A 19,478-nucleotide genomic window follows, 5' to 3' on the forward strand; every position below is an offset into this window, starting at 1 on the left:
AAGTACTTTGAGACAACTTCATTATTTGCACAAATATTTTATAAAACAATAAAAGGCTCATGATGGTACAGGCAACCATTGTCACGACGCAAACAACTGTATACATAACGATGGCGCGATGGACAGAAGTTCTGATTTCGGACAGACATTTTGAAGAAACCAAGCACTGGTTTGGCAAATAAATAGTCAAGTGAATCCCACTCTGTATCAGATGTTCGGATAAGATATCTAAGGTCAACCGTAAGGCCCATAGAGCCGGGTGGTCATGACAACCAAATGAACTCTCGATCTCAAAATCCTAAATGGAAGGAATCATTTTGTAAATAAATGCCAAAACTTGGAGGAAAAAAAAAAGTAGCTGCGTTGGATTAAAAAGACAAAGGAAACGAGCTTGTAAACAACTTCCTGCACAAAAAAAAAAAAAAATATTGTAACATTTTTGCTGCTGAAAACAAAAAGATAAAAAAATAAAAACCACATTCATGCCATGTTTTTAAAAAAAAACTAGAAAGAGCACCTGATATAAATATAGTATATACAAAGTGTCTCAAACAGGGTTTGAACAATTACCTTGGGATTTTAACATTCGAGGAATATTTCCTTTGCATGACAAAACAAAACAAGATGGCCTGAATATTTACTAAAGAAATCAAAGCGTGTTCCTTTAACCAGCCAGGGTCGTTGGATGATACAGGTGAGGAAGAGAACGTCGTAAATGATGGTCATAAATCAACTCTCACACTCGAGGCAGTTTGGCAGTACCTGTAGCTTATGTGTGAAGTGAAATGCTTCAGAAGAAAAGTATGGGCGAGATTTTTTTTTTCTTAAGTAGTCAGATTAAATTACATTGGGTCATGGTCTTTGGCTTTTTCATCTCCTCAGTCTCTGCGCTGCAGCCCTCTCCTCCTCTCTCCATCATCTGTGGGCATTTACCAAGGCCCCTTGACAGGTGGGCCTTTGGGGCTGAACTCTACTTGATGGCTCATGCAGTCACTCGGATTACATCTGCCGTCATTTCCCTTGGAACCTTGCTGCCCGGGAGGCCCTGGGATGCCTGGAACACCTTGCTGACCGACAGGGCCTGGGGGGCCCATTTTACCATAGCCTGGAGGACCTGGCATACCTGGAATGCAAGGGTATAAACATGTTAATCCATGCTTCATTCTGAGTTACAGTAAATCATTTTCTGGTACAATCCTAATCTGCATAGATTAAGAAGGCGGTTGGAAATTTATAGAAGGTGAGATTGAGCATTAATCTGTCATCCACAAGCCCAAATTAAATGTTTTTGTTTGGGCAAGATTGGTTGTGTTTCCAATGCACTGTATCAACACAGTCTCCACTACAAGAGCGGACTAACACCTCCAATCCCCATCACACATATCCTCCCAATTAAACCTGCGCCAAATTATTTTAATTTTGGCGTTGAGACTGTCAGAGAGGTTCGAGATTGTATGCAATTCATAAGCAGTCACCTTTTGCTTTTATTGATATTTTGAGATGGCGTCAAAAATTCTGGTAAATGGGTCATGTGCATGATTTATGCTCTTGCTCTTGTCACTGGTGTTGAACTGATGTGGGTTCATGAAATAAGCAACTGTCTGTGGCATAAACGTTAGTCTTCCATGCTGGACACCACCAATTACTAGTACAGTTAACACTATTTGGTAAATAGCACCACAGCACCAATGCCTACATTGTAAAAAAAAAGGTATGACTCTTTACATAGTAACCATTATACAGTGGTACCTCGGTTTTTGAATGTCCCAGACTTCATTTTTTTTGCTTCGATTTCGAACAAAAATCCAGAACTCGAACGCCCCCGAAAAAAGCCGGAAAAACATAACGTGCGTGGACCGATCAGCTGACCCACAACGCGCTTTGTTATTGTGTATAATGCAGCCTCTGTATGCAGACGTGTCCCGTTAGCTACATTTACTGGCTGTTTTTTCTTCATATTGAGGTGTAAAACCTTTCCTGTCTCCACACTGGACCGTAGTAGAGTGTCACAGGGGAGGTACTCGCTCTCCACACCTCCGAGGCTGGAGCGCACACTCCAGGGTTTGATGTCCTGTTGTGGGCTGGAGCTGGGACAGGGATGAGGCGAGTCTGGGGCAGAGCGTGACTTGGTTTATGACTTTGTCACAGCCAAACTGCACAGAAGCGCACATTCAGAGCTGGACACGCACCGGGCACCTCTTCACTTCTGGAGAGACGTCACTCACTCGGCAACCCCTCCCACATGCAGCGGCCACACACAGAGGAACAGCGTACCTGCAGCAGACACTCTACATTCACTCCTACAAAAGCCTATTTTAAGGCATTTCGTTTTCCATTCATTGTAAAGGGAAAAATTTAATCAGATTTCGAACAATTCGCTTTTCGAACGGCTGTCTGGAACGGATTGTGGTCGAGAACCGAGGTACCACTGTACAGATTATAAAATGTTACCTGGAGCTCCCGGAGGTCCCACATCTCCCATTTCTCCAACACCCTTATCTCCCTTCTCTCCTGGGGATCCACGTTGTCCTGAAGTGAAACAGATTTTAGTGAAATGATGAATGGAATCAGCATCTTTCCTTCGTTATAGAACTCATGACATCATGCTGGTGTGGTAATATAATGCCGCAGCCCGGCCGTGAGAAAGCCAGTTGACGGGTTTTATGAGATCCAACCGGGTGATGATGAAACAGTGATCATGGACTTGATGACTTTACTGGCCTGATGTCTCTTGTAGAATATATGTAATGTGGCCAGGACAGTCCCTCTGGAACAAAGCTTTCTGATCGTGAATGTGATGCAGGGAGACATTTTTTTATTGCTGTAGGAGGCATTAAAATGATTTTGAAAACCTTCCTGTGCATGTGTGATGTTTACAAGCATCACATCAATAGCTGAGCTGTCACCTGGCTCCAAGCTGAAAAGCGAGTTGAGCTGCCAGGTTAGTTACATAAGTACTTTCCTTTCCAGTTTCAGATGCATCTTACACAGTCGTATGTTCAATTTTCCCACTGGTTCAAGCGCTGACTTTTTTGCATGTTCAGCTGCGCATTAACATTTGGAAAAAAAAAAACAAAAAAATACTTCTAATAATATAATAAGTAATATAATAAGTAATAAAGTAATAAATGGAGTTATTTTGAAAGGAAAATTTCACGATTGTACCTATTGGGTTTAAAAAGATCCAGTATATGTGGACGTGTCTGCAAAAGGGGATTAAAATATTGCTGTCAAACTGATTAATTCATAATCAGATAAATCACAGGGGATTGATTTTGATTAATCACGACTAAATATCTATTTTAATTGCATCTCATTTTGCATGAACTGTCACAGGAAAGAAGGGAATTAACGTTTATAACCTTTTTTTTCTTTTTTCTATTTGAACCAGGAACTGTAGAGAAACTGTACATTAATGCTTAGTTTAATGTCTCACCTTACATGATATTTTTATAACCACTGTACAGGTATGATATTTGACATTATTGTTATATTACATACAATTAGTCAATATTTCTTCTTACAGATCACTAAAATGTTGACTTGTCCAAAAGAAGTGCAGACTGCATCTTATTTATGACTAGTTGCTGTAACTGACAACAGATTCTTGCACAGAACAGTGGTTGAAAAGTGCCAAGGTATTTGCAAGCCAGCAGGAATCTGCAAGGTAAGCAGGTAGGTTACTGTTTCGACTTGGGATTTTTCATACTCAAACTTCGCATTTTGAAGGCAACCATGGAGTTTGTTTTGTTGAAGGTTCTGGTTATATGTTATGTCCTGAAGTTCCACTTGATCATTAACTTCTGACTTTACACTGTTTACCTGAATATGACTTTTTCCTTTTTGTTTTTTGGGGTATTGAGAGGTTACTGGAAACTGTGTTTTTCCAGCGAGTTCCTGTGAGATCTGTTATGATGCCGAAACACAGCATAAATACACCTGTTGGAAATAGCTTACAATGACCAAATTAGGTCAAACATTTATCAGGGAAATTATTAAAATGTATTCACCAGTGTTATTGTGTCTACTTTGACAGTCGCAGTGCAACTTTTAATGTTGATGCAGATTGATTGTCTAGTGACGGGCAGTTGATGTACTGTATCATGAAACAGTAGTGGAGGGTTGATGAAACAGTGTCCTGATTTTCAAAGGCTGCTAGGTGGCGCTCATAAGGAGTTGTTCAAGTCCAAACATTTTACAGCAGACAGTACCATCTGGTGGCCTCTGAATATCAGGACACTGTTTCATGAAACCTCATCATACTTTAAATACTGTGTCATGAAACCTCATCTACCCATCAGTACTATTGATATTTTTGGAGGTGAACACATGAGTTGAGTAGCGGGTTTTACTTTTGTGATGTTACCATGTTTCTACATGAATACATCTTTTGTCATAGAACCATTCCAAAATCTACCCATAGTGATTTTTCATTCTACTATGAAATTCTAGTCGAATGACCCCCTTCATTCTACTTTAAAAAAACAGTTTCCTCATGGAAACACTCACCTGGTGGTCCTTGGGCTCCCGGTCGTCCCTGTCGTCCAATCTGCCCAGGAATGCCTGGTGACCCAGGTGCTCCAGGATTACCCGGTGCACCGTCCTTCCCTGGGGGCCCAGGCCGCCCGGGCGATGCTACCATTTCCACTGGCATCTGTATGCGGGACATGTAGTAGCCCATCCTCTCTGATGAGGAACAGAAAAGGAAGTGTCAGACAGTCGTTCATAAGGAGGCTAAAAGCTCCGCTTGTGTTCCAGAAATGATCATCACCTTTACAAGGTCGGACATGCACCAGCTGAAATGTGTTGCTCAACTTATAATGACGCACATATTATGCAGACTCACCATCAAAGATCTTAATGACTTGCTGGCGGATGAAGTTTTTGATTTCATCATAATTAACTACCGCCTGTAAAATGAGAAATGCAGGGAAATATCATGGGTCAGGCGGATAATAGAGCGCATCATTAAAGTGTGACTTATCAGACGGCTGTCATCTGAAGATGGGAATAATAAAGTGTGGTCTGTTAAAGCAAATACATGCAGGATGGGAATGGAACTCACGTCGTTTCCCGGAGTCCCAGCAGCTCCAGGAGGACCGGGCGGACCCATAGAACCAGGGCTTCCTCTCTCCCCCCTTGGTCCGACTGGGCCTATCATAGGCTGGGCATCCTTGGAGTGATATCCTCCACCACCAGGGGGGCCTGGCCTACCTCTTTCACCTGGAGCACCTCTCTGTCCCTGGGCACCCGGCTCACCCTGCGAAAGATGCACAGCAGTTCTGAGCAATACAGTCCAGCCAAACTGCCTCTTTTATTTTTAAACACATTTTTAAACAAGTGGTTCTCTGAGGCCTTTATGCAGACGCTGCGTCATCCTTCTTTCTTTTTAGTGAATTCGAGAGGTTTTTCCTCATCGCCTTTTTAATAAATAAAATGTGTTCTTAACACAACACGGGTTATTTTTACATTTTCACATTCTCATCCCAAGCACATCTCCTGCTCCTCTTTGGCAAATAGGTCAAAAAAGTATTTCCTAGAGAGGTTTCAGTTTTAATATTAAGGTCAATCTGGAGGACTGGAGAGCCTGGAGAGCCTGGAGCTCTTTGCTCAGCCACTCTACGGACAAACTATTTCTGATGGCATAACATACTCGCAGAGCAAATAACCTAAGACTCATATGAGTCGGTGGTGAGCACAAATGCGGCAAGAGGCAAATACTGTAGGTCAGGCATCTGACGCTCTTGAGAATTTTATTTTAGTTTTCTATTCTTATTGTTATATGTTTTTGTTTGTTTTCATTTATTATTTTTTTAATAGTGAAACTGTTTCATGAAACCTCATCTACCCATCACTAGCGTCACAATTTGTATACAGAATATATGTAAAAGGTCATATACTGTAGGTTGAAATGAGTGTCTTGGCACTTACGTGTGCTTCCCTGAATGACTTTTCAGCTACTTATAAATATAAAACTTCCATATTCATCTAACTTGGTTTACATCTTTGCTTCACACTGAGAGGTTCTTTAACTGCTGGGTGTCTTCTTATCCGATGTTTAATGGGTGGGGACAGTGGATCAGGTGCAGGACTAGATGTACAGAAACTTGAAATGCAATAGGACCATAAAAAAATGGCCGGAAAATGGACATAATTTCACAAAACAAAACAGTTAACTGAGATAAGTATTATCATAAGTCATCATAAGTATCATAAGTATAGTATAGTATAAGGTCTCTTAATTCAGTAGCTGAGCCATTTAACGGCCAAAACTGCAGGTCAGGAAGAATAGAAAATAACTTGGAAACATGGGCCACACATTTTGCACTGACTGAGGAATAATATTTTTCTCCCTTTTAACCATTGACTGTTTGACTAGAACCTCATGAATAGCAGTCACAATAAGAGGTTTTTGAAATGAGGTTTTTGAAGAGCAAACATCCAATTACACTTGAATATTCCCTTCAGTCTGCTGCAATTTTTCGTTTTTGTATGTTTCCTGGTTCATTTTTCACTTGTTTCTAAGAAACATTTGGCCAAACTTCGAACACATCGAGTTATGATGCACTTTCAATTGATATTGAATCCGATTTTGAGCTCACTGCAGATGACATGACTCGGCTTGCCCCTTTTTGGCCCCCGGGCCTTGAATTTGAGACAGGCTAACTTCCAGAGTCAGTATTCCTATCTCCTCTAGGATCTTATCTAGTATATCTTCACGGCTGCAACTGATTCATAGACAGCAGACTTGTCCTTAATGGATGTCTAATGTTGACTTGTCACCACACGACAAGCTTGAACTAAAGAGGAGCATGAAGAATAGAGCAGCCGGGTTTGTCCTTCTTCTCCATTCAGCTCCTCTCTGCCGCTAAAACCCTGACAATGCCGACCTGTCAGTGTGACAAATAGCCTCATCTAACATCGCCCCTCATGCTTAATAGCATTATCCCAGAGTCATAAAATAACTGTATCACTGTATCCACCTACTGAAAAGCGTTTGTCTAAAAGGGACGCTGCTGGAACCTTGCCCGCTCTTTGTCCCCTTAGCTTCCGGAGGTGAAGTGAGGTGAGGGGTAAAAAAAAGGTGTTGCTGAGATGGGTTAGTGAACTGATGACTATTTTAAGTCAATTCGCTGAGCAAGCAAAAACGGATAAAAGTTAGCATGCTCAGCGCCAGTGAATGTCAGCATAAGTCTCCGTGAGCTAAAAAGGAAATGTAGCAATTGAGATGTTCCGCTACAGTGACATATGCCGATGCCAAGAACACAGTCACTTTCAGTCGGTTAGAATCTATGCCGACTCAGCCTTTACCTTTTGACCAGGTTGTCCGTTTTCCCCGGGTAAACCGACTGCTCCCTGTAAAAACAAGAGAAATCCACCAGGGAGAGAATGAGAAAAGGCTGGCAAGATAAACAGTCACATCAACACTGCAGTGTTAGAGACCATGTTTGTCTGACAAGAAATATGTCTGTATGTCTACTGCAGTGCTCCATGGTATTGATCTACCATCCAAAAATGTTTTTACTTTGTATTTATTAATTTTGAATACATGCGTGGGTGTATCCGAGATATGAATTTGTATTGATCAAGAAAAGGTAACAAAAAACATAACAAAAAAAAGAATGTAAAAACAATTGTAAATACACAATAAAGATACATAATAATAATAATAATAATAATAATAATAATAATAATAATAATAATAATAATAATAATAATAATAATAATAATAATAATAACAAAGAAAACTTACTGAAAATAAAATTACATATTTATTGATTTATTATAAATAATACATAACGTAAAGAAATTTGGAAAAAGCTTTCACAATGACATAAGGAATTAATGTAGAATAAAACAATTGAAATAATTCCATTCAAGAGTAGCTACAAAAACAATTTATCATTCCCAGTGTTTTTCCTGAATAGCATCTTCAGGTCATTATCAAACTGAAATGTATTATTTTTTTTTAAGAAAAAAGAGTTGGTACTCACATCTTTGCCGGGTTGACCTTCACTCCCTGGCTCTCCCTGAAAATCAAGGGCAAATCTTGACTGCACTGCTGAGGAAAGAGTGGATTTATTTCCACCCTTGTGTCACACTAACCATCAGTCCTGGATGCCCAGGTTGTCCTGGTGGTCCATTCATGCCAGGAAGTCCTCTTTCTCCAGCTTGACCTTTATCACCCTTAATACCCTGAGTTACAAGACACATTGCCACACCAGTTAAAGAGACTAGTAATGCTTAACAATAATTCGACTTAGATTTATCATTTGAGCTGAGCTTTTTTGGCGTTAAAAATAATAATTATAATAGTAATACATTTTGATATAAAAAAAAAAGAGGTTATTAGTGAGTACTACTTTTCACGGTGAGAGTTAAAAAAGGTGATCGTACAGAGGCATGACTCTTATTGTTACTTAACTTTTGTCTGTGTCATCGACATGTCAAACATTATGGAATTTCAATTTTATTTTTTTGTCATATGAATAGCTGAGTGTAGTTCATTCATTTATACATGATTGTTTGTTGACCTCATATGAAATATAAAGTGAGACTGACATAACCTTACGATAACATCTTTCTGAAAACTTCCTATCATCACAAACAAACACAAAACAAATGTTATGCAGTTTTTGTCTGCAATAAATCTATACATATAGTGACAAACAGTTCTGACCTGTTTTCAAATATTATTCTTTTCTTTTTTATTTAATAAACACAATTTTTATGAGATGTTGTATGACACTTTTCATATAGTCAAATAACTAATCATAACTCATATCATATCCATTGTTTTTTGCAGTTTTTAAACTAGACTGTTTGTGCCTCCCCACACATATGTTAAAATATATAAAAAAAAAAAAAAAAAAGATTTGGTAAACTCACCAATCCAGGTGGACCTGGAGGGCCTGGGGGTCCAGCTGGACCTGTGGAACCCTGTTTGCAAGATAAAACTGCTGACTCATCGGCGTGTTTTTGTGTGTCTGATCATGTATTGAGGGATTCACATACCACATGGCCCGCAGGTCCAGGTCGCCCTTGAGCTCCTGGGGCTCCTGGATCACCCTGTAAAGTACACACTGATATGTAAATGTGAAGACATTTTATGCACAGTTGAGTTGCGAAGGACTCACCTCGTGCCCTGGCCTGCCAGGAGGTCCAGCCGGCCCCGCGGGTCCGACCTCACCCTAGCGCCGAAGAAGGCATCAATATAGTAAACAAATGGAACGCAAATAGCGACATCATGGATTAGAATTTTGACAAAAAAAATGAAGTGAGAGAGCATTTAAGCCGACAGAATGGAAGGAAATTAGAGTCTTTCAATCATAGGCTGGCTAACCTTCTGTCCAGGGAAGCCAGCATGGCCAGTTTTCCCTTTGAATCCCTGGAGAGACACATCAAAGGGAAGACGGGTTGGTACAGTATCAAAATTCACAAAGTCAAGGCTGCCAAAGAGGAGCCAGACGTGTCTTTGAAATCCGAACACCTGCTCTTGGGCAGAATTCAAACCGAGATACAGAGGGAGACAGATATATAAATAAAACGGTCAAATAGGAGGTTGCACAGTGAAGTGAAAGATGTTGTAAGTATTGGCTACACAGAAGTTATATAGAAGTACCAGAGCGCTTGAAGCTTTCAAACAGTGTTTCATCACCGCTGGAATGTATGAGAAAAGCAAGAGTATAAACGCTTGATTCAAGCACGAAAATGTCCTCATACGGGATTGAAATTTGAAAGTGCAGTCAATAAACATCTATAGGAAAATTCCATGTTGCAACAGAGACTGACTGATCCTTTAGTAACTGCTAGAAATGTAACCTGCTTGAAAACTGTAATCTAGACTGTAATCTAGACTCTAGCTAAGTCAGTTAAAGACATTCTGACTGCCAAATTGGGATTGTCGGTCAGAGAAAACCTCCCTCATATCCATCTTAGCCAGGCTTCCATCCCAGGCCTGAGATTGTATGCGTTTGTTTAGCTGCGATTACCTGTTTGTATACAGTAGGTGTCAAAAAAGAACGTTTTTTTTTTTTTTTTTTTCCTAACTAGTCTGCATCTCCAATGTCCCAGTACCTCCACTGAAGAGCATGTGTTTTTGATGGAGTCTGTCTGTCTGTGAAATACTTTCTGCTGATGTCACAGAGACCCATTTTGGTTCAATAAGCATGTTCACAGACATTTCGGGGAAAGGTATAAGGGCACTAGTCGCAAAAATTAATATTATTGTTGTGGCTGTTGTTGTTTTTGTTGGAGCTGTCCCCATTCTTTCCCTGAACATGTGGTCACATGACCAGCTGCGTCTAAAAAGTAGGATACGCCGGAAATATGACTTTAGACGACAGTTAAAAAAACTGATGCAAGATAAGTCTGTGGCAAAACAAAAATGTTGTCAGCATCTAATGGACAACACTTCATGAAAAAACTTTTAAACTGTGATTTTACTGTGGCATTGTGGTCAGAGCACAGAGAGGAGCACAAGGCTGCAGGATGGTGCTCGGCATAAATCTCTTGAATTAAATTCATTTCATCATGAGCTGATTTAAAAAATTAAACAAAAAGGAAAATAAAAATAATAAAAAATAAAATTTAAAAAAAAGGGGAAAAGACCTCTAGAGCAGAATGGAACAAATGGACCTGGGGCCCATTCAAGTAACAGAACTGATTCATGACTCTTGATTTCATTTGTGATCAATAAACCATATTTAATCTACTCACACGCAAACAAACTAAAACCTTGTGAAATGACAGAAAACCATGTGATCATCGCAAACATATTTGTCATTGAAAAGTCCAACCAGCAGCAGAACCAGTTGCAAGAAATATTCATCAAATTTACTAAAGAACAAAACAAATGCAAATGCTTGAGAAAATTGGAAAAAAAAAAAAAAAATCAGAAAAAAAAAATCCAACAAAACCACTGTCCAAATATCACAAAATAAAAATAATAGTTTTTATTTAATCTCCAAAGAAGATATAAGTAAAGTGTAAATAAAAGTATTACCATAAAATGTTCAAATTAATTTTAAAACTGCTTCACCATGTGCTTTCATGAACAGTTTTATTGTTAGGGGTGGCGCCATCACTTTCTTTAACATTTTTTCTTTTCAAGAGCTTCTCCATAGTTCAGATTTGCAGCTGTCAAGTCCATTCAGTGACACACTATTGCCACCATATGTGGCTAATGCATTAAAACTGAGCATCTTGCAGTCCTCACGGCCTAAAGGTCTAAAAGAAGAAAACTTTTAGAGGCCCTCTCGGAGGCGCTCGCGGCCCAACCATGGCCCTATGGTTAAGGATCACAGGTCTGGAGGTCGATCTACACACCTCCCTGCTTGGTATGAACACTAAATATAATGCCTGGCTTCTTTTGTTTCGGAGACCAGGCTTTTTGAAAATCTGGGTCAGTATGCACCAGATACAACATACCGTACATCAGGCGCTCATGTCTGTAATCTCCACAGAAAGTGAATCTCTTACTGGTGTCTTTACTTGTGGACAACACATTCTGTCACTACAGACAGATAAAAGTGCGTTTATTTCAGTGACTCAGTTGCGTGGTCCGTGTACAGAAGTAATAGAAATAATTAGAAATTGAACAGCCATAAATCCAAAGGATCTGATACAAGAACTGTTTTTGCTATGCAAGTAACATCTGAGTTGGATTGGACGTAAGTCGAATGCCATTCAAAATAACTAGCGCGAGGGTTAGAGGTGCTACTGTAGTGGTAGATGGCTGTGTGAGAGTGAGATGCTGGGATACTGTGCTGCCATAACTGTTGTACGTGATGCCGGGCTGCTACGTGCTGCGGTGCCAGACATTGAATTAAAAAAAAAAAAAAAAAGCATCTGTTGGCCGTGGTCGTACGGAGGGACGTAAGTCGAGCAGGTCGTAAGTCGGATGTTACTTGTAATTGTTTCACGTTTAATGCCCCTCTGTTTCTGACTACCCCCCAAAATCTCTACACATGATTATTAACTTCATCATCAACAAATATAAATCAAATGGCAATTTCAAATTGAGAAACAACGTACAATCAAAACCTTTTTTTCCAACTATGTTTCATATTAAAAGTAAAAGGAAACAGCAATAAAATATTCATGAAAATCTTTAGATAAACAGTGGTATTGTCTTTTGGTCTCTAAAGTGAAGCCAATATCAATGATCATTTTAATCATCAACCAAAATTTATCATTGCTGAGGATCAGACAAACAAAAATGTCCCGCAACCTTTTCTCCCACATAACTTCACACTTCCGTTCTGTTTTAGTGCTCTGAGCCAAAAGATTTCTCATCGTTTCAGCGGTGAAAATTATAACAAGAGGCCATACTCACAGGAATTCCTCTCGGTCCTATCGGACCTGGAGGGCCCATCTCACCCTGTCAAGAATATGAAATCAGTGTCATAGGTCGACTAGTCTAGTATGTATTTGAGACCTCAGCAGGGACAACAATTTGTATTCATGTGATTCGTTTACGTAACGTACCCTTAACCCAGGTTTTCCATCTTTTCCGTCTACGCCTTCAATGCCGGGGGGCCCCTGTCAAGCATAGATGAGAAATGCAGATGATGACGGCGTAAACTGCGGTTAGCAGGTTGATCGAAGTGCGTAGAAGTAACCCACAGACATACCATCAGTCCTGGAGAGCCAGGTGAACCCGGAGGTCCAGTCGAACCCTGCGGGCCTTGTAAGCCGTCATTTCCCTGGAAGAAAACAGAAATCAAAGTGTTTAATAATATATGAGAACGACAAAAGTGCGCTTTTATGATGCAATATGTACTCACCTTTTCACCCTTGAGCCCAGGGAGGCCTTCTCTCCCACTTTTGCCGGCTGGACCCGGTGGACCCTGTAAGAAAACAAAGAAAATCTGAACAACTATTACACATAAAGCTATTTGCAAACTAAGAATATACATACAGGAGGTCCTGGGAATCCAGGCGGACCTTGCAAACCCTAGAAGAAAATCACATACAACTTTAGAACAACACTTCAACTCAGCTTATCTTATATAGATGCTATGTAGACACCCGCTCTCCAATGGATCCCGAAGGTCCTGCTGGTCCTGTGTCTCCTTTTATGCCCTGCAAGTAAAAATAGTTTTCAGAGCAGTTCCCAGTTATGAGATTCTGAAATTATTAAAAAAAAGAGAGAGAGAGAGGCTTGGATAATGTAAAACACCAACCGGTGCACCAGCCTGTCCCGGATACCCAGGGGGACCCGGAGGACCCTGAAGCAAAGAGGAAAATGTAAAACAGCTGCACTGCATGTATTCCAAAGTGATATTGATGTAATGGCATTGTCCCGTACAGATTCTCCTTTGTGACCGGCGCCTCCTTGGCTTCCGCGTTCACCTTTGAGTCCCTTAAAAAAATGTGAGAAAGTGACGTTAAAAATATCCACAGCGTGTTCAAGCGCAGATCGTTGTGAGCACCCACTGGCAATCCTGGTGGTCCCATGGCACCTGGATACCCTGGCGTGCCTGGGGAACCCTGAGATGAATGGAGTAAAAATAAGCATTCAGATAGCAGGTTGTTATTTTAAATAACTGTTAAGATAATTAATTGTGTGCCGTTCACCTGTTCACCCTTCAGCCCAGGGAGTCCTGCTGGTCCTTTCTCTCCTTGCTGTCCCTGTTGATAAAATACAATATTTTAAATGATTAATAATGAACAATAAGATAATGAAAATAGAGTGTGGTGGAGTATGGAGTGCACTGGAACATGAGCCACAGCCACTAAATTTCAGAAGTAGATTTTGTTCACGCATTTGCTGCACCGGTCTATAAGCCGCAGGTGCAGTGGTGCTGTCTGCGCCGTAGGAAGGTCAGTGGTGCACCTGCATGAGGATCACTTCTGAAGCACTTGGGGTCCAGCATCAAAATTGACTCATGAAACAAACTGGGCAATGTTCTGAACTTCAATCATGAACTCCTCACATCTTTTATTTACATTAAAGTGGTCAGCTCTGTTGGTGGAGCTGTGGGTGAAACATGGGTGAAAACAGCGCTCAATATTTTGCCAATATTAGAAAAATCCATATGGTAGCTGTGACGTTGCATAAGCCTTTTTTCTTGTGACTAGTAATGATAAATAAATAAATAAATACATTTAAAACAATAAAATAATGAAACAAAATCAATATTTATATATTTATGTTCCATTCCAATACTCCTTATTGCAAGTTTTTTTACCCAGTGTTTTCCAAATAAATTCTGTGAACAATTTCTATTTTTTTGCTGTTATGATAAAAATAAGATTTCGTTATTTATTATGATCATTTTTTTAAAGAATGTTCTGTGTTAGGATGATCCTGTCGATGAGTGTGCACTTTGATGGATCATCATGAGGAAGGTAATGCTAGGTAACACTTTTACTCCAAATATAAATACATAGATTCTTTGATTTTGGCTCAGTTCCAGAGACGCGGTTATCTTTCTTTAGCACATTTCACAATCTAGTGTTTCCTAGCAACAGAAGGTGAACAGAAAGAAAAACATGCTTTTCTAATTGCAAAACCTTGACCATATATTACAGAAGAATAGAACGTTTTTGGTGCCAAGTGAGACTTAACAGCGTCAAAGCAATGAATTCAATGAGGAATATAATGAATAAACCACAAACAAAACTGTCCTTGTAGTTTTCGATGCGGAGTACTCAAGATAAATTGGCAAAGCAACTTAAATGTACATTAGAATTGACGGCTGCCATATTTGTATTGTGCAACAGGAACACAAATAGTTTTTTTTCACTGTATTTTGGATGGACAGTGAAGGTTTTCAAAGTACCTTTTGTTAATACCTTAGTGAACGCAAAATAGTTCCGGTTATGAGGTTGTTGTAAATGAAATTAACATATTTAAGTAATGTGTGGTATCTATCAGTTTGAGAAAACAAAACACAACAAAAATAAACAAACAAATGAATTAATTTATAAGTACAAATAAAAATTGCAAAACTTAAAAAATGTATTTTAGGAACAACCACATGACAGACAATTTATTGAGTGTATTAAAACAATGTGTATATATATATATATATATATATATATATATATATATATATATATAAAACAACAAAATAGTGTGTGTTTTTGTGTGTGACATGGGCAACGTGTCAAATGTTTCAAGATATTGTTTTTCATTTTGAAAAAAAATAATAAGAAATGCTTATTTACAAATTAACAACACATTTCTGGTCTGTCCAACATCAAGCAGCCTTTCAAAAGGATTCCTCACGGGACTCGATACACCTCATCCAAAGAGCACCTCTGTTCAAACCCAAACGATTAATCTGTATGAAGAAGCTGAGAGAAAATCTACACACACGGCAGCTCCACTCTCCATCATCGGGATGAGGAATAATTGAACTACTGGACAGCAAAGGAAACACATTTAATTCTCATTTAAAATAATGGCCAGTAAATATCTGGGATCTGGGCAAAACAACTGAAGCAAAAAGGATAAATTCTGAATGTCAAAGGATATACAAGGAGGTGAATTCAATGCTGGCGCATTACTGGACGAATTCCCAGGTATTGATGATTTGCATATGTTTGGAGTGAGGATATAGTGCAGGGCTGGGCAAACTGCTCCCCAAAGGGCTGCAGTGCAGTGTCAAGAGGACCACTTTTCACACCCGTGGTACAGTATAGTGAGTTATCGTGTGAGTCAGGAGAAGGTGAACGTATGAGCTGCTGAAATTCCGACATGAAGACATTTATGGAATAAAGCACACTGTAGTGCAGATCAGTGTTGAACCTTACCGATGGACCAGATGGGCCTGGGGGACCTGGAAAACCTGGAGGTCCCTGCAGAAAGATGGACAGAGAACACTTTTTTTGAGCACCATAAAACACAAAAAAAAAATTAGCAACAAAAGCTTAAGGAATTATTGGACATATTTTACAGCAAGGCCTTAAGCTCTATGACTCATGAAGAACTCATGAAGAAAAAGTGTGAAAATGTTACCATGTTTCCTGGTATTCCAGATGGACCTCTATCTCCAGGGATTCCCTGTCAGAGAGCATAATAGCCAATTTTTGACACAATACAAACATATCTGTTGCGTTCTCTTCTGTGTTTGAAAGAGCAATTGAAACCAAGTGAGTTCAATAATATGACGGTCTAACACTGCAACTTACCGGCTCTCCCCTGATTCCCGGAGAGCCAGGTGTCCCTGGGATCCCAGGGGTTCCTCGTCTATCATTCTGAAAAGCAAAGGTGAGGCTTTTTTATTGATGGTTCGTGCCATTTTCATTCTTCATTGTGAGTATGAAGTGTGTCTCAGGAGTGTACAAAAATAATTCCAACTGACATCTGGCTGCGTCGCCTGCTCCCTCTGCAGTCTTTCCAGACACTGAAACAGAGAACCAACCTATTACTGACCCATCAGCAGGAGAAAAATAAATGCATTAAAAATAACAATAATAATAAATATGTATTTATTTTCCAGATACCAGTCTTGATGCAAGATTTGGAATCAAATAAATAAACTCATGGTCAATACTATGGTCAATAATTACATGTCACAAATCATGTGCAAAAATATGTGCATAATAACTAAATAATAATGTTGACACAAATCCAATTCAACATACAAACATTTGATGCAAACACTTGGCCCTTTTTCCGCACTGAATTTAACAGATTGAGGCAAGATAAAATTGTTTGGACGAGCCCCGTCGTACTTTGTCACAGCTATCCAACTGAGTAACTCCGGGCTTGCCCTGATCTCCCTTCTCTCCCTTGGCTCCAGTCGTGCCTGGTACTCCAGGGGACCCCGGGGAACAGCCACCAATACACGCCTCCTGTATATAAGCATATTTTGTTGATGCTTTTCAACCCCCCGAAAAAAATAAAAATAAAAATTGGAAAAAAACGAAAAAGTCTTACATCACCATCTCCACCCGTGGCATCTTGAGGCAGTCGCTGAAGAATGTTCTGTAACAAAAATATCATTTATATCATTATGGAAAAGGCTCTTGATTATATCACAGAATAAGTAGTTGTTCTCCTTTTGCTGTCTTACATCTTCAATAAAAAAAATGTTTGCCCCGCATTATGCAAATATAACTTTTTCTCCTGTATTTGGTTTATTATGTGTCCTTGGTGGCTCACAAGCCTGAAAAATATGAAGTATTTTCTGTTAGATTTGGATATCTGAAAGCAGAGCACTGAGAAGTTTGCAGATATCAGAGAAAAGATACATTTGTATGGCACATAATTTGAGATTTATGGGATCCATTTTCAACTTAAGGGTTCAAATGAGTGCAACACTGCAAATCCCATTCCATCGCCCGCCAAACCTTTCTGGATTGAAGTTGCACTTCTCAACCCATGATTATTATTTCAGATCTGAGTGACAGAGTGATGGACAAACACTGCCTCATGAATCAAGGTCTTTGTTGCGAACCAATCGATCGAAGCCCAAAGGTCAATGGTTTTGTAAGTGAAGGAACGGCACATTTCTGCTCATCGCTAATTCCACAAAGCTCCAAAGCTCTTGTCTGAAAGACTCAGACTCAGAGTCAGTTTTGCTACTGAAGTACCAATCTTTGTGAGTAATGGTTGTCTATCCTACACCTATAAATGACATGTGCTGCCTCCTTTTTAAACAGAAAAGTGAAACTAATGAGAACCATTTCCAGAATAATCTTCATCGTATGGTCCAAATACAATTGGAGTGACTGAATCAAACAGTTGTCTAGCTGTTAAAAGACCAAAAGAACTGAAGAAAAATAGACAAAAAGAAAGGGTACACACCCCACTTTAATATTTGTTTGTGCAAAACTCACCCAAAACTTGGCTGTTAAGAACCGTCTCTCATATTTAAAACACCTGGACATTCCCGAAGATCCGAGCAGACTTTATCTAATTCCTCATCGTGGCGTATGTAAATAGCTAAGCTCGGTGGAAAGTGCTAACCTTTTCCAGCAGGTCAAAGTGCTAATAGAAGATAAAAGCATTATCTGTGAGGCTTTTAATATTTATGAACGTGAATCAGAATTTCAGAAAATGTGTTCAAGCCGATGTACCTTACCCTGAGTGCTGATTACTCAGACGACATTGACATTTCATGATGTATTTCCTTTGGAGTGCTGCTGAGAAATTTGCCTCAGAGACTTCGACTGAATGAGAAATAGACTTACTGAGTGTCTGACGAACAAAAGAAGGAACAATAAATTGGTTTTCTAGAGGCATAATATTGGTGGGCTGACGTACATCCTGGGTACATTGTGAGTCAGAAGTCAGTCACCATCAAAGCCAATGCTGGGCACATATAGACAGTTGCTACCCATTTGAAATGTAGACCTATTCACTAGCGTTGGGTCGATGAGGTTTCATGACACAGTAGTGAAGATTTGATGAGGTTTCATGAAACAGTATCCTGATTTTCAGAGGCCACCAGATGGCACTGTCTGCTGTAAAATGTTTGGACTTGACCTTCATCGTTTGTAATCCAAGAGCGCCATCTAGTGGCCTCTGAAAGTTAGCACACCGTTTCATCAACCCTGCAACCCTGTTTCATGATACCTCATCTACACATCCCTGCTATTAACCAATGTACGCTTGCAAGGTTGTATAAAGGATCCATAAACAGAATAAAACCAAAACAGATGAACATATTTCAGTGAAACTTTTGTTTGTTGGTAATTGATCTGTTACATGAACTTTAAATAAGCAGGGAGCGCAAACAAAGCCAGCCAAAGACCACCTCCATAACGCTTCTGCCACCTGCTGTTCCTTTGTACTAAGGTAATTACAGACGCTAAAAACATCACAACATCGATGGACTTTTGTTGCCTCGTCAAATGTATTGATACTGTGAAAAGCATCAATACTAAAACATCATATCCGGATACAAAACTAACTTGCATTGGCGTCAATAACACTACGCATGCGTGCAACCGGCACAACCAGCACGCGCGCAGTGACGTCAGCAACAGACTCTGGTGGCACCATTGTCATCGTGACAGCTTCCAACAGGTCAGTAAAGTCCGTTTGTTCTGTACTGTATTGAACTGAAAAATGGCGTCCGGTGGCCTGCAGTAATGTTGGTTGTTTTGTTATTAGCCGTTAGCCGCGGTTAGCTGCCTTAAACTTGTATTAAAGATGTGGCCCGTAGCAGAGGGAAGTTGAATTGTTACTAAACTGATGCTAGAAGGTTGCAGCCAAGGTGAAACTCTAGTACCTATAACTTATATATATGTATATATATATATATATTTTTTTACATTTTTATGCAAAGTAACCCACAACTGAACACTTGACTAGCTTGTGTTTTATTATTATTTACGATAATTTAATTGACTATGTTTACTTAATTGATCTGTGGTTCTGCTTTTCATGTACATATTTTTTTTCTATGCCTTTTCAAGAATGTCTTTTCGTCCCTGTGGTATTGAAAATGGTATACAGTATTTTCCCGAGTAATGAAATTGAGTTTGAAATTGTATTATTGTGACAACCCTATCTT

The 19,478-nt window shown here is 39.5% G+C and overlaps 1 protein-coding gene across 3 annotated transcripts in view; it reads right to left on the reverse strand.

The window, feature by feature from the left end:
• The window catches only part of col16a1 (collagen, type XVI, alpha 1), a 66,849-nt gene continuing 47,371 nt past the window's right edge, over nucleotides 1-19,478 (reverse strand). For 2 of the 3 annotated variants that reach the window (XM_053862523.1, XM_053862522.1), the window contains exons 43-70: nucleotides 16,895-16,942; nucleotides 16,690-16,809; nucleotides 16,317-16,358; nucleotides 16,144-16,209; nucleotides 15,971-16,015; nucleotides 15,766-15,810; nucleotides 13,582-13,635; nucleotides 13,441-13,494; nucleotides 13,313-13,366; nucleotides 13,188-13,232; nucleotides 13,033-13,086; nucleotides 12,923-12,958; nucleotides 12,789-12,851; nucleotides 12,636-12,707; nucleotides 12,490-12,543; nucleotides 12,338-12,382; nucleotides 9,344-9,388; nucleotides 9,138-9,191; nucleotides 9,016-9,069; nucleotides 8,890-8,940; nucleotides 8,107-8,196; nucleotides 7,995-8,030; nucleotides 7,312-7,356; nucleotides 5,066-5,260; nucleotides 4,847-4,910; nucleotides 4,510-4,686; nucleotides 2,452-2,529; nucleotides 1-1,123 (exon numbers count right to left, since the gene is read on the reverse strand). In XM_053862523.1, the coding sequence (XP_053718498.1) occupies nucleotides 930-1,123; nucleotides 2,452-2,529; nucleotides 4,510-4,686; nucleotides 4,847-4,910; nucleotides 5,066-5,260; nucleotides 7,312-7,356; nucleotides 7,995-8,030; nucleotides 8,107-8,196; nucleotides 8,890-8,940; nucleotides 9,016-9,069; nucleotides 9,138-9,191; nucleotides 9,344-9,388; nucleotides 12,338-12,382; nucleotides 12,490-12,543; nucleotides 12,636-12,707; nucleotides 12,789-12,851; nucleotides 12,923-12,958; nucleotides 13,033-13,086; nucleotides 13,188-13,232; nucleotides 13,313-13,366; nucleotides 13,441-13,494; nucleotides 13,582-13,635; nucleotides 15,766-15,810; nucleotides 15,971-16,015; nucleotides 16,144-16,209; nucleotides 16,317-16,358; nucleotides 16,690-16,809; nucleotides 16,895-16,942 (1,980 nt within the window). In that variant the 3' untranslated portion in view covers nucleotides 1-929. The remainder of the gene's footprint in view (nucleotides 1,124-2,451; nucleotides 2,530-4,509; nucleotides 4,687-4,846; nucleotides 4,911-5,065; nucleotides 5,261-7,311; nucleotides 7,357-7,994; nucleotides 8,031-8,106; nucleotides 8,197-8,889; nucleotides 8,941-9,015; nucleotides 9,070-9,137; nucleotides 9,192-9,343; nucleotides 9,389-12,337; nucleotides 12,383-12,489; nucleotides 12,544-12,635; nucleotides 12,708-12,788; nucleotides 12,852-12,922; nucleotides 12,959-13,032; nucleotides 13,087-13,187; nucleotides 13,233-13,312; nucleotides 13,367-13,440; nucleotides 13,495-13,581; nucleotides 13,636-15,765; nucleotides 15,811-15,970; nucleotides 16,016-16,143; nucleotides 16,210-16,316; nucleotides 16,359-16,689; nucleotides 16,810-16,894; nucleotides 16,943-19,478) is intronic. The other variant, XM_053862525.1, reaches the window with a different exon arrangement.

This window comes from Synchiropus splendidus, chromosome 4 (genome assembly GCF_027744825.2).
Source record: "Synchiropus splendidus isolate RoL2022-P1 chromosome 4, RoL_Sspl_1.0, whole genome shotgun sequence".
NCBI classification, from domain to species: Eukaryota; Metazoa; Chordata; class Actinopteri; order Syngnathiformes; family Callionymidae; genus Synchiropus; species Synchiropus splendidus.